General features: G+C 27.3%; 1 protein-coding gene across 1 annotated transcript; it reads left to right on the plus strand.

The window, feature by feature from the left end:
- Positions 1-4,460: 4,460 nt before the first annotated feature.
- On the plus strand, positions 4,461-15,601 carry LOC148227626 (very long chain fatty acid elongase 7-like). Its single transcript, XM_088202412.1, has 6 exons — positions 4,461-4,741; positions 6,058-6,248; positions 6,316-6,453; positions 6,523-6,628; positions 15,095-15,231; positions 15,297-15,601. The coding sequence occupies exons 1-6, from the start codon at positions 4,681-4,683 to the stop codon at positions 15,543-15,545; spliced, it is 882 nt and encodes a 293-aa protein (XP_088058538.1). The 5' UTR covers positions 4,461-4,680; the 3' UTR covers positions 15,546-15,601.
- Positions 15,602-16,103: the final 502 nt, after the last annotated feature.

A 16,103-nucleotide genomic window follows, 5' to 3' on the forward strand; every position in this document is an offset into this window, starting at 1 on the left:
ACTGAAGTAGTCATTAAAATTTTATTGTCTTTTGAATGGGTTAATCATTAAAAAAACAAATATTTATTACACCAAGATTTTATCACCTAGATGTTGCTTATGATTTTATTATTCAATACAAATTATTTAATTTCTTATACCCTACATACTGCATGATAATGGAATAATCACCAAATATTTGGTTAAAATATATTATTAAACAATAATAGTCATAAAATATTTCACACCGGTACTACACATTCATATATTATCTATTATTAATTTAATATTTAATTTTATTTAAATGACATTTTAATGCTTAAAATATTTGTGATATCAGTGGAAAATTTTAGACGTAGTTGATTCTTAAGAACATTTTGGTCTGATTCTGACGTGCGTGAGTTTAGTATAGTTTTGGTAGTGATAAGTGCTGAAAGGAAAGTGAGTTTTACATTTTTTTTCATCTGAAGTGAAGAGAAAAATTAAGAGTTTTGTGTTGGACTAGAAAAACCTCATAAGAAATAAAATATTTTGATTATTACATTTTGGTTATATTTAAGAAAGCATATTGATTCATTTTCAGTTGATATATTGTTATCAATAGTGAATTTTTAAAATAAAATACAAGGGGTTGAAAATAGTATTAATAATAGTTATTGTGTTATGCCGAAAATCGTAACATATTAGAAAGGAAGTTTGTATTATATCACTTAAAACCCTAAAAATGTAATCAAATTATGAGGGATGTGCATTAAAGTTCTAGGAACTATGTCTTCCATTTAATCGGCACGACATCAAATCTTGACATGCTTACTGTTGATTATGGATATTCATATTAATCCGTCTAATCAATATAGGTCTTCCTTTACTAAGGATCTTTGTGTGACTTTCGAAAAGCACAGGAAATTCAACCTGCACAGAGACTCACAGCAGATCGATAAAGTGCTCGGTTTTATCTTGAGAAATGCGCGTTACTTCAAGAATACTGTAGTATTGTGAACTCTTTATGATGCCATAGTACACAGCATACTAGAAGCTGGCTCTATTATATGAGTTTCAGGCGTAATTACTCAAAGATTGATACAATTGACAACCTTTTGGTGCTCGGCAGTTCTAAATGTAGACCCCAGAGAACGGTCATAGTTCTCGGTTGCGTCCATTGTTCTTGCTTGTAAAGTCTAGGACTAGAGGACTTGCCAACTCTTCTTTGGTAATGGTTGTCCGAATACTGAATACCGTATATCAATATATTGATATTTTTTCGTGCAGAACTCGTATGGTCCGTTGTTGTACTGACGACACTAAGCACTATCCTTACAAGTAAGCCCAATTTTTTTTTAGAATCATTGACTCGCTGAGACTCGTTGGTGCTCATATTTCACGTGTTTTAGTTCTTATAGAAACACCGGTACTTTGGAAGTATGCAGATCAAAGATAGAATTGTTTTTGCGAATTTTCAAAGATAGAATTGCGAGATCCCAGATAAACAAACCTGGCGCAGATGTTGTTTTGATTTTAACCAGTTTTTGTCTCCGACATATACATTGTTTTCCTTGAATTCTTAAGAAAATTCATTGCTTCCGTAGCGTGTTGTAGCTTCGGTTCTCAACATCTGCCGATTCAGAACGATCCACGATGTCAATATCATCTGCATATGACAGTAACTTCAATGACTTTGTGTAACTGTTTCTCTGACGACTCTTCTAAAAGCATTGCATGATCTCGGCTTATTAAAAGTAATTGAATTACCAAAAAAATATTTTTGTACGTGGACGCGGAATTTCATTTTCATTATTCATTTTACAAGATTGACGAGTATACATGTAATTAAGAATTTTTTCATTGCTTCGTATAGTTTGCTATAATATGATACACTTAATATAATTTTATATATATATAATACTTGTCCACGTTGAACTCTATCATCGAGAACGTATGAAAATATTTTATATAATATTTTAATATAAGCTAAAATTATTTTTGTTAATAATTTGATATTATACAACGATCTTAATCATGTTTATGTACATTTTAAATATTTATGTTAAAGTGTACGTATTGTTTTTTCTGTGTCCGAGTCCGAATCCTTCCTGAAACCCTGGATTTCAGCTGTCACGTAAAGTGACGTGAAGAGGGAAGCGGTTGTTTCTTTCATCTCCTTCGTTTGTCTTTCGTTGATGGTTCCTCTTGGTTTAAAGTTTATACAAACTCAGTGAGACAAACTTGTAGAGCTCTAGTTGATGTTTTTGATGATGTTGTCGGGTCAGTGCCTTGAGCGGAAATTGCCAGTTGGGCCTTGTGTATTTGGTGATATACAAATGTTGTATTTTTAGTGACCGTTGCGTGTATTAAAACACGTTGCCTTGTCATTAATGCAGGTGTTATATTATATAATACAAAAGTGATTACCAATTAAAAATATTTCGAGCGGTATGATGCGTTTCAAGCGCTGAGTCATTAAAGTTTATGACATACACTTACCGAAATGGTGGCAAATTAGTTTTGTTTCTCACGATCAGTGCGTCAATTTTGCTGGAGAGCTTTTATAAATAAAATTTAGTACATGCGAGGTGGTTTAATTGATGCACCTGGTAATATGTTTAGCAAAATGATCACAAATTATTTTAATTTATCAGTAATTTCTTTCATAACCGTTTAACTTTTTGAATTTTATAAAATATGCAAAGCACAATGCTGTGCAAATTGAGGGGGACAATAATAAAACGCTTATTTTATTATTTTACATACTTTTTAATCAGAAACGTCATTTCAGCTTTTTCAAATTACTAGAATTAAGATCAGCTACAATTTAATTGATTCAGAAAAATTGATGAAAACGTTTTAAATACACAATTTTATCAAATTCATTGTATATTCAATAGCTAATACAGTTTGGGACAAATTAGATATACATAAAGATTGGATCCGTATTGGTGTTTTTTTGGTTTTGGTGCAGATTTGGATATAAATTAAGTAACTTGAAATAAATAAACCGCAATCAAGTTTTTGAACTGATTGAAATAAAACATTTCGATTAACGTTGAACGATAACGAAGGATGGACCGTTCTAACATTTTGTTTCGTTTAACGAGAAAATTCTGCATATTTCGGTCATAGTAGACACCGCTGATAAACATTTTATTTACAAATGGTTTTCCAAGGCGTAAAAATATTTTTTTTGTTAAGAAAAAGCGTTTCATTTTCTCGCATTTCGAAATAAAATAAAGGCGCATAAAGGACCATGGATTTTAGAGCGGCACTAGTCACTCAGGTATAATAAAAGAAAAAAACGACTACCCGCGTTGCTCAAGTATACAAGATTTTTTCAAATTTCAGTCGAAAAATTCGAATAATTGAATATTTGATTAGGAACCTTTGTGCTTACGAATAGTTCGTGAAATATTAACAATTCATAACGCAATTGTTTAGTTCCGAGATTGCTCGACCTTACTTTCAAAACAAGATATTTATTTTCATTTGATTGGAGTGGTCGTGAACACGATTTCTAAATTAATCATGCAGGTGACATAAACCCTACAGTTACATTATTAAAACTACAGAAGCTTTAAACTATTTTAAATTCCTTCTCAGTCTATATTGATTATTGGAGTTTTCAATGATTTATTCGCTTTTATAGGTATGGCTTTTTGAGATAGGACTGATTTTAAGAGTTGCTACTTTTCATCTTACAGCATGGAATCAATTTGAACGTGGTATTATATTTTTCTATATATATTCTTTGATCATATATTGACAACGTATTTATTTTAGGCTTACGGGAGAGTACTAGTATATACTGTTAATGTTGGAGTTGTGTTTTAACTTTTCAACGGTTCAACTTCGCGTTAGATTGCTTTGCTCTTGTGCAATTATTATTAATTTAAAATTGTTTATATTGTAGTAAAGTACCTTAACGAGTCTTCAAATGATAAGTGGGCCGATTTTCACGAAATTAGTCGGGCTTAATCCACCTGCGTTTAAATGATGTCCAGCCAAATGATTTTTTAACTTTTAAGTCGCGTTGAGATTCACTAATTAACTAGACATATGTCTTGCCTTATCAAACAATTGTATTAAGGATTATTGTACTATATTTCTGTATGTTTTTTTAATGATCGTGTAATTATGCATACATACATTAAAAAAATCTTCACTTTGATCTGCTACTGGTTCTAACAAGCTGTGATTACTTGCAAAATAACGTTAAGAATCCCTATAAAAGGCCTAGTCTATTGTTTCACATAATGTTTTCAATGAAACATAATATAACCTAACAACTATCATAACACTGAGTGACAAGGACGCCTCGTACCTTAACTACGTGTTAGCCGACGATGATTTGTGGAATAGTACGAGTGTCCAAGAGAAATTCACATGTATATGAATTAACTTCAGATTACCATATGACCGCATAACAACGAGTTGTCTTACATTGTTCCGTACATTATTCATTATAAATTATTAATGAAACCGATATACGTACGTTTAATTCACTGTGATCCGGCTTTAGTTTTACCGCGACGGCCCTCGGAGTGTTTACCCGGTTCACCAGTCGTCGGTCATCCGTCGGTCACTGGTGATGAAAATGTGATCAATCCACTACCAAAATTAATTTGTGTGTGTTTACGAAATGTTGTTTAGTTGGTGAGCTTTCACGATACACTAGCTTAGACTTAAAGTTTGGAAGAAAGTGCTCGAGAAATGGCGCTGATACTGCGGAAGCTATGGGACGGATACGACACGCTCTTCAACACTTGGAGTGGTTAATATATACATATTTCTTTTAGGATAATATATAAATATACTAATATTTGATTATAATTAATTCAATTAAAGATAATGCAGTAATGTTATATTACAAATCAAAGTTCAATGTCGCACATATTTACATTTAAAGTATTGAGTTTTTTTATTAAATTAATATTTTTTTCCATATATTTAATAAAATTAAATAAGACACGTGTATGTTATTTTATTTTTTTATATGATTTAATATTAAGTACCAGATATTGTTACATAAAACAGATATTATTTCTAATAAAAATAAATTTGCACGGATTGTTCTGAAATATCTTGCTTTAAATACAATGTTTTTATATTAGAATAGTTACAATTTTAATGTAAAACTTTGTTGACAGCAGATTATGCTAAGATATTGATTTCTATTAAAAATAATACTTTACATTTAAATCTACATATTTTTTATATACTAAATCTACTGTTTATAAAAAATATTGTGTTTTTAAGCAAAAAAAAACATAGTATAATTTATTATTTTTAATAAATTTCACAGTATATAAATTATTATTTATTTAAGAATAACATTTTTTTTAGCTATTGTGGCAATTAAATGTAGCCTGGTTACGTTGTTAATGTTTTAATTGTATACGATTAATGTTAATTCATTAAAACTGAATTAAGTAGCACAAGGTTAGATTAGAGAGTGGGCCAAAGAGAGTGAAATATGTTAAAGACGTACATAAAACAGGTTTTTAATATGTTTTTTTATATTTAAAAATAGTTTATGGTAATATATAATGTATAGGTAGTAATGAATCACAGCAGTCCTTCCATACTATCTATTGTTAAGATAGCAAATATCATATTTTCTAGCAGCTTTTTTAATATATCAATAAAGAAAACAGTAAAATACCTTATATTTTCAAGCTAGCAAATAATACATATTTAATGTAAATTTGCGCCATTCAAATACAATCTTAGGATAACAAAATATAATTTCGGCACAAGTAATGATAAAATATAAAAAAAAAATTGATAATACACTATGACTTAAATGAAGTAATCATCTTAAGCACCTTAGATTAAACCATTATATAGTATTTACCTATTATTTTTTAATACACGTGGTAGCTCTTTCGAACAAAAAAGGGATTTTGACTGTTTTTCGAAATACTTTGACCGATTACCAAAAATTGTAAACATTTACATATTCGACAAAAGTTCATATACTTTGACCTTATCGCGGATTATCATTTTTTATAGCATTAATTAAACGACTGCTTTTATGTAAACGTGCGTTTTTATAAATAATATATATATATTTTTTGTACTTTTAAGATCCAAGAACATCGTCATGGTTTTTGATAGGCTCTCCTTTTCCTATCGTAGCCATGATGGCGTTTTACTTGTACTTCATAAAAAAATTAGGACCAGAACTGATGAAAAACAAACAACCTTTCGAGCTAAAGAAAGTAATGATAGTTTTTAACATAGCGCAGATAGTCGCATGTTTTTATGTCGTGTATAAGGTATTAAATATATTTTAATAATATAAAATACAAAAAGTATATATTAATCATATTTATTTCAATTTAGGCTATAGCATTAGCATGGGGCACCAAATATAAGTGGTTTTGCGAACCAGTAGATTACAAAAACACAGAAGAGGCCATGGAGATAGCCAGATTAGTGTATTTCTATTTTGTTTTAAAACTAATTGATTTAGTGGATACGGTGAGTTTTGTATAAAAAAATATGATTATAAAAAAACTGATTTAATCATAATGATGTTTTTTTTTGCAGATTTTTTTCGTTCTTCGTAAGAAACAGAGTCATATATCGTTTTTGCACGTTTATCACCACACTGGAATGGTATGTTTGATATGGTCTGCTGTCAAATACTTGCCAGGTAATTCAATCTTAAATTATTAATTGCTAATTAAATAGTAATTTATGTGACGATCTCAAAAAAAATTAATGCTGCTTATTAATGTTATTCTATTTTTTTTATTATAAAAGATAAGCTGAAGTTTGAAATAAATTAAATTAAATGCCCTTGCAAGTGACCTTGAAAATAAATTAATAATAGTATGTTGATTAATAATAATTATTAAATATGTAACATAATTGTCCTTGACTGACTTTACTCAAAACCAAAGTAAAACGTTTTCATTTTAGAAAAAAAATAAGTTGCGAGTTCAACACACTCAAATATACATATATTACAATATTTATAAAGCATATTTTTATCTAAATTTGGATGCAAATGATTTAATATATATGCTATAAAATGAATTTGTCACTTATAAAAACACTGTAGAAGACTATTAGAAAATAAAGTGTACGTAGATTAAGTGATGGATAACCTCATAGTTTTCCATGTAAATTTGATAATTATTGAGTTATGATCAATAATAATTGTTCATAGAGTTAAGAAAGATTTACATTTATTATGTATTGTGTAAAATTGAATTGCATATAAAAATAGTGTGAAGGGTTGCGTTTTAAAAATGATTTCGAAAACCCATTGACATTCCATTCACCTTTTCACCATAAAAATAACACAATTCAATTGTATTCACTGTTTAGGTAGGCGATTTTCACGGTCTGCATTTTGTATGTGTTTTATGTTAATTCTCTGTCGATGGATAGGTCGACTTTGCGGGTTAATTTTAACATTTCCGTAAATTTACAAATTATCTCGAAAAAGGTAATACAATAAACTTTTATTGCAATATATATTTAATTCAATAAGAAAATGACGTTGTCTTTCAGTAATTTATTGATATTAATCAATTTATATAGTATGAATTATTTTACATAATTATAGAGTAGGGAAAATTTAAATATATTTTATATGTGTGACGTCTGGAATCAATGACGGATATATGCCATTTACATATTGTTAAACAAATTTTAAAGAAAGTAAGGGTACAAGATTAGTATAAAAATAAGTATTTTTTCACTACTGTTTTCGATATGGTCCTGTGTTCAAAATGGCAATTGAGTGCGAGATTTGTTTATTTTGTGTGAAAGGAAGAATTGCTGCTAAAATAAAGTATTACAGTAGTATCATATAAAAATTGTGAATTTAAAGCAGTAAAAAGTAATGTAAATTTATTGAAAACGTACGCGCGTTGGGTGCCAAAAAATGTGCTGGTGTGACACTTCTATAACGTAATTATTAAGCAACTCATTTTGAATTTTTAAATTCACTGAATATATATTAAGTCAATCTTGAAGTTAAATCTTTTATTTTTTAGACTTATTTTGTTCTTACTTTTCGCATACATTTATTGAATATTGAAACCTATGTATACATATACTTGATACTGAAACTAATTTAAAAAAAATATTTTGAATGCAATAAAATCAATTTTGAGAACAACCAGTGGCTTCATATTAGTAACCATATAATTCATGCAGTATAAAGTAATGGACATCAAGTTTTATTATTGCTTATTTTTAGCAAAAAAAATATAAATTTTACGTAGAGTTTTGTAATATTTTAAAGAATTAACTTTGTAGATATTCATATGCTCTATATATCATTTTACAAAATAATTACAGCATAGAACCTTAAATAATTATTAGCTATTATATATTTTTATAAAAAATAAAATAAAAAACGATTATTCGATTTTATTGTAAATATTTCAATACTCCAATGAGTTACAATGGGGTTAATACAACCAACAAATACTAAGTTAGATATATTCAAATGAAAGTGTATAAATTATCAACATCTACTTTATTAATTATAAAATATTTGAACAGTTTGTCATTATGCATGATTAGCTAGCTAAATTGTATTTAAATTATTCATTATGATTTTCATCTGCGAGATTAGGAAAATCTAAGAAAACCTAATCTGTGATAATCGATCGAAATAATAATTATATATTAATCACTTATTTCGATTTTTCAAACACGATATAAATAATAAAAAAAAATATTTGGGTTCATATGGGATTTAAACTCAGGTCTTTAAGGTATTAGACACCCACTTCTACCACTAGTTTATCATACAAAAATATAAATAATTTTATTAAATTTGCAAAAAATCAATAATCGAACCACACAAGTCTAAATAAAATATCAGGCTAGGATAGAATCAAAGTTTATTTTTCTTTTGAGCACAATCGAAGTACCATTTTAAAACAAATATCGACTATGCATAACAGTGCAATGTTCAGTGTCAGACCAGAAAATCAGATTATATTTATCTGTTATGCGTATTTATATATTTTAATATTTTATTTATTTTAAAAATCATTTATTTGTCTCAGAAATTGATTTAGTATATTTTAATTGAAACTACTTTTCATTGGTTATCTTAAATTATTATTTTACGTCCCACCCACTTAACTAATATTTTTCTTAAAACTTTTCTCTTCAATAGTTAAGAAACATTAGCCGTTTAACATATCACTAAATTTTGTATCCTACACGATGCTTTTTATTAAATTATTTTGAAGGCTCTGCTATTGACATTGCAACATAAAATTGATCATAAGAGCAACATTTATATAAAGAGACAATCCGTGACTTATTTATCACAAAAATGCCGGAAAGATGATTTGGGAATTAAAGTCTCTTGAATTACTATGAATTCACATAATTCAATAATATACACAATTCCGCTATTAAAGATCGTTGCTTTTATGACACATACCTTTATTTTTAACATTTAATTTAAATGTTGAGATTGATCCGAATTATTGTATATTAGGGTTATCAACATTGCAATGTTAATCCCATTTTATTCAATAAGCTTAAAAAATTAAATAAATATTTTCCAACTTGAGTCCGTAGTTCATAAGTCCAAATATATAATTTATGGACTTTGTAACTATACGATAATTTTTAAGAGTCAGTGCACAAAAACAAATACACGCAGAATTTACTTGATACGCTTACAAAAATTAAAAATAAATATAATAACTAAACACACGATAAGAAAGGGCATAATTATAATTTATACAAAATATAAATCTATAACGATAGTGAAAGGTGCGATAATATTATAATCTTGCTAAATTTACTTTGACCAAAAATAACTAATACCATCCGGTACCCCTCAAGGCGACCGACCAGTCACAGGGCAGAAATTTAATTACGTGTCGAACGATGTTATTATGAACTTATTGATGAAAATAAATATACTGTAATATAAGTTTTTTTGTTTTATTTTGCTTCGTCTTTAAAATCTTTAAATTGATTTTATTGACTTTTATATTGATTGTAAAAAGTTTGCTTGTTTTTGAAGCAATTTTTAAAAATTAAAAAAACATTATAGATTTATTTTTAAAAGTCGCTTTACAATCTTTACTATACTTCAGTAACATAAAACACTCAATCAGTAATTTTTGTAATTTTAGATATTTATGTAAAAGTTTGGCGTATAAAATAATGTTAATAGTGTTTTGCTAAAATATTTTTAGCGTCTCTAATTTGCATTGGAATTAAATTTTTATTTTTTATTTGTATTTGTAATTTACTGTATAATCTGTAAAAGCAAAGAAAATTTTTTAATAAAATTATATATATATTTTTATTATATTTTTTCACACACTTCGATAAGAACACAAGAGTTATAATTATAAGCTTTTATAACAGATTTTTGGAGGAAAAATACAAATGCATAGGGTTTCACTGCGTTTTTTATGTTTACAAAAAATGTGTGACGTACATATTTTTGTAGTAGATGTGCTTTTTTACAGATATTACTGATTATATTTAAATTTTGTCACACAGAATAATAATGCAGGCTTAAAAAAATATATTATTGTAACAGGGACTAAAATTATAATAATTTTAATTTACATTGAATGTAAACTATTACTATCACTTCATATACTCCGTAATTGCGTTATGTAGATTTAAATTATTCTGTTGTAAAGGTTTTTATGTCACATTTGAAAATCACCAGGAGATTTCACACCCTTTATGTAAATGTTATATTTGATTTTTTATAGATTAATCTTCTTAATAATTGACTTAATTTATGTATATCTAAATTAAGTTAAAATTTTTTTCAGAACAGAAAAAAGTAGAGTTCATAAATGTATATTAACAGTTTTTAAAATTAAAAATAAATAAAAGTTGCCTATTGTTGCCAGTCTATTTTTGAAAGATTTTTTTATAATATATGAGAGTAATTAAGTCTATTTATGTGCTACTTTTTTTTTGTATTTTTTAAATCGATTTTATCCTCAGTAACATAACAAAGAACAGCAATTCCATTACGTGTACTATACTTGACCTTTCCACGACCAAATCAACAATCTTTCAAATATAGACACAATAGAAAGCTGGCACGTACACAAAAAATAATGACACAAAATTATGTGACAACACAAAAACGTCACATGCGCAACACCCATTATATAATATTAACAATACAATTATCGCATTCGAATCTTTATAGTTCCGCGTATGAAAATGTTAATGCATTCACTACACATTTATGCAGTTTATATACACATTTCTCAATCTATAGTAGCAAATTGCAAGAGCACATGTTTGACGTTCGATCAAATTTAACAGTTTGGCAACCGGGTAGAAAAGTGTATCGCACATTGAATAATTGATGCGTTCATTTCATTTTCAATGGGCACCGGCCTTTGGTGTTCGCATCACGCGAAAATGGTAATCAGCATTGTTTAACGATCCGTCAGATAAGTAATAGTCAGGGTTATAGGAAGTCTAGGTGGTTGCTCGCATGCAGACGCGTCACAATTTTGCGTCATAATACTCTAATCATCATATTACGAGATTTTCGATTACAGATAATATTTGTCAATGTACAATACACATGTCTGAACAAGCTGAAGTGTAAAATTGTTTATTTATTTTTAATATAATTTCTAAAAATAGTCTGACTGTTTCATAAAGAACAGTTTTTGACATTGTTTATATAGCTCATCCAATAAAAACAATTTTTCAGTTACAGTTCCTGAGTATAATTCATTGCATTAAACATAAACTTATGGTAACATTATACACTCTTATGTCATAAAAAACATTTCCTATAATTGTTTATAAAATTTACCATATAAAAACAATTCTTTAGCCTAATTTTTTAATGAGTCTAATGACAACAGATGGTCTTAAAATGATCCCTTCTTTAGTCCCTACTTATTGCTTATAATAAATTGCATTTAACAAAGACTGATGCAAATTTTGCTCTCGAATAGTCATATATTTTATTTCCGAGTAAGTGGCGCGATAGTAGACAGTCGATTGTCAAAAAATATTTCACTCCTTCAGGAGTTCCTTAAGGGTCCAATCTAGTCCATATGCTCTTCTTGTTATTCTTTAATAACATAAATACGGCAGTTAAAAATTATATTTTTTTTGTATGCCGACGATTTAAAATTGTTTAGATGTATTCGATTTATTTCAGCATCAATCTCTAGACTGAATGATTTAGATTATGTATGATCTCATTCACTGAATATCACAAAATCACTTTTAAGAACAAATGTAGGTTTTCTCTATACATACTTGCGTTCTTACAAGACGCGTTTCATTTTGACGACCCGTCAGTTATTTGTGTCCTCTTGTTTTGCAGCATTCTTAAATCAAAATCTTTTATTTGAAATCCGCTAATAACAAAATACTTCTACATAATCGAAAAAGTTCAGAAAAAATACTTTACGTACCTTTGTATGAGAATAATTGGTTATTATCCGTATAAAAAAACTACCAAAAACTTTTTTGACTCGGTAACCGATTTTTAAATCATATAAAGTTTTCTCAAAAATGTTCTGCGAAATTTACGATTGCGTCATGTGTGCTAATGCCACGATGTACGCACTAGTCGAATCACCTATCATCCAGTTTCTTAACACTTTAAGGAGTATCGCCGTACATGTACGGTTGTCGCTCTTTTACTATTTTGAGATTTCCTAGAGAGTTATATATATTTACATATATAACTGAAGAAATAATAAATAAAAAACATTATATATACATATATATTTTTAATTTGAATTAATGTAAAAGATTTCTGTATAAAATAATAAGCAATAAATTAAAGAGTACAGAATAAATTTGTACAATAAAAAATATTTTATATTAGTTTTATAAAAAATATTCAACGCCTTTGTATTGATATGAAAAAATTGTTTTATTGCATAATGGACATAATAATGTATGGTACGAAGCTTAATTTTAATTATTCCTGCGGTATAAAATACCCATTAGGTTATGGTTGATGTAGGATTTATTATGAGTAATGAGTTTCAGTAACTACAGCTAGCTTTGCAAAAATATTATTATATAAATAATTGCTTTAAACAGACTTAAAATTAAACACAATTTGTATCGATTAAAATTTATTTGGAAAATACATTTTAATATTAGCTATTGCGATAGTGCACAGATGCACAATAATAACTAGGAAATATAAGTAATTTCTAGAATTTCTGCAGTTATAAAAGTATTGTTTTAACTATATCATGTACAACTGTTAAGTAATTTAAAAATAAAAAGATCGATTAAGAAAAACAAAAACAGAATATTATCAGCTACATATAGTGCAGCGGTAGATCTGGGAAAAAAGTTTACTACCTGCGTTGTTGAACTGTCTTTTTAGAGGTTGCGCAATAATTTCATCTAGATATGAAACATTTAAAAATATTCCATTACAAATGTCAAAACGTGGCAAAAATGAAATACAATAATTATTCTAAAATTCTTTCAATCAAATTTTAGAATAATTATTGTATTTCTTTGACACTTTTTAATATATAGGAAATTTTTAAACGGGTTTCTAATAATTTTTATGTTTATTAAAAGTATCAAGATTTTTTTAAATTAACTGATATTTTTTTACTTAAAAGATTCCAGGTTAATTATTTTTTTTTAATTTTTTTAATTAAAAATGACAAAATAAATTAAAGCAAATAATTTAATTCAATATTAAAATTTGGTTAAAACTTGCATTTACTTGAATATATATTAGAGAGGAATTTTTTCACAAAATGCAATAATTATTTTTATTTTTAAATAAAAAAAAACATTAGTAGATTTATTTTTATATATTTTTTAATCTCAATATACTGCCTAATTTTATAAAAATATAACAATATAATTCTTACGTTTCCAAACAATCTGTTTTTATAAAATACAACAATACTTTTACAGTTTATTTAAAAATAATATATAAAAATAATTACAAGCAATTCAATTTATTGGAGATTATCATAAATACTGATTAGGTTTTCGATAAATATCGAGGTGATTAATTTAAACCAAAATAGGTCGCTATGCCATTAGTGCGATTTAACAATGAAAAAATGCAAATATGTTAAAATATAACACAATATTTGCATAATAAAGTTTCATCGCATCGTCGCTAGATGGCATATATTAAAATTCCAATGATCCAATGATCCAATGATCCAATGACTCACATGTTTTAACGAAAAACACTGCTTAAAAAAATATAAAAATTCATTATCCATTAAAATCCTTGTATAAAATAAATAAGTAACCACTATGTTCTAATCAATCCTATGTGGTTTTTCTTATTATACCTAAAACATTATATTGTAGGTTATGAAATTAAGGATTATATTGTACGTCTGTTTTATCTTTTTTTTAAATAACATATCTTTATTTTAAATATACATGAAAATAGGCGAATAAAATAATACTTTATTTTGAAATAAAATAAATGGTCAGAAACTCAGTCAGAGTAAAATTAAACTATTATAATATTTATTGGTAAGAAATGAAATAAATTTAGTTGCTTAACATTATAAATGATTGATTGTAATACTATTTTATCATATTGTTGTTTAATTACTTATACTTATTATATTCTTCGCAATGGCACTCTGCCATTGTGATATAAATATATAAATTAATTAATGCATATAAATGAATCGCGTTACTTAAAGATAGCAATCGATATCTCAATTATAGTAATATGATTTAGTAATAAGCTTACTTTAATTAAAATATTGTATTGTTTATAATCACATTATATAAAATAGTAATAATAATAAAATACATGTAATTTTTTATATATAAGTGAAACGCATTCTTACATATAATATGAAACTTTCTGATCCCTCCAATTTATATAGGTATTGTATTAAATCGATCATCTGTCAATCATAATAGTAACCTATGAAATGATACCGTGTATCAAGTTTTTTACACGTAAGATACATCATTTTTTGTATACTAAACTAATCAAAAGCCGACATCGTTCCAAATACGATAAGATCAATTTCGAAGGGCACACTTAACGGTTTTGTAGAAAGCAAGTACCGTTTTGATTCACTTTCACGGTCACGTTAAAATTGAGGAAGTATTAAACGATTTTATTTTGGATCTTAAATATTTTGGTTATTTACAGGAGGACACGGAACGTCTTTGGGAGTAATCAACTCTTTCGTTCACGTGATTATGTACGCCTACTATTTACTGAGTTTGATCGACAAGAAGTATCAGAAATCGCTTTGGTGGAAGAAACACATAACTCAACTACAAATCGTAAGTTTAAAATATAATTTATATAAACTTTGCTTGTTTTATTAATGTTTTTATTTTAATTTCAGTTTCAATTTTTGATTTTGGTTTTGCATTATCTATGTTTGGTGTTGATACCAAATTGTGATTATCCTGCTTGGGTAGCAGCTTTTGTAGTGCCCCAAAATTTGTTCATGCTGATCCTTTTCATTGATTTTTACATCAAAACTTACGTTAAGAATCCCAAAAAGGATGAAAAGAGCATTGTAGATTCTAGCCATCGAAATGGATACAGTTCTAGTAGTATAAATAGTGATAGCAAGACGAAAGAACAATAATATATATATTTTTAGTTTATAAATCGAATAATTGCATTAAATATAATAATTTAAAATAATAATGTGTATCATTTATAAAAGAAGATGAAATAAGTCATAAGTGAATGGTTAGAAATAAAAAAATAACGGTATCGAAGATTCGTTCTTATTATAAACCACTTTCTAACATCGTAACCAATCTGTGAATTATTCAGATCGGTAAAGAACAATGTCGTTATTTTGGCACATTTATTGCTAATAACAGCCGAATTTAGAAAGCAAAAATTATACAGAGACATTATTTAATTCGTCGGTATATTTTTACTTTCGCACGAATCTAGTTTTGATGCGTTTTGGTTTTTGAAATGTGTGTCATTGCTGAATTAATGCCCGGACAACGAACTCGATGTAAACATATATGAAAATTTGCTACTTGACACAATTTTGTATTTTTTATTTAGGCAATCAATGAGCTCATTGTCAGTGAACAATAAAAGCCAAAGACTACCTTTATATTCATGTCGATCAAAATTTAAGCGCTATTCACATGACCTGATTATCTTTACAAAACAATGAATA

Source organism: Plectrocnemia conspersa, unplaced genomic scaffold, assembly GCF_051122295.1.
Source record: "Plectrocnemia conspersa isolate PC_06_02 unplaced genomic scaffold, ASM5112229v1 ptg000013l, whole genome shotgun sequence".
NCBI classification, from domain to species: Eukaryota; Metazoa; Arthropoda; class Insecta; order Trichoptera; family Polycentropodidae; genus Plectrocnemia; species Plectrocnemia conspersa.

Excerpts from the sequence above, each read along its gene's own strand:
- LOC148227626 (XM_088202412.1), top strand. The coding sequence starts at position 4,681 with ATGGCGCTGATACTGCGGAAGCTATGGGACGGATACGACACGCTCTTC. Across the intron at positions 6,249-6,315 it reads GTTTTTATGTCGTGTATAAG|GCTATAGCATTAGCATGGGG; the intron begins GTATTAAATATA and ends ATTTCAATTTAG. Across the intron at positions 6,454-6,522 it reads TAATTGATTTAGTGGATACG|ATTTTTTTCGTTCTTCGTAA; the intron begins GTGAGTTTTGTA and ends TTTTTTTTGCAG.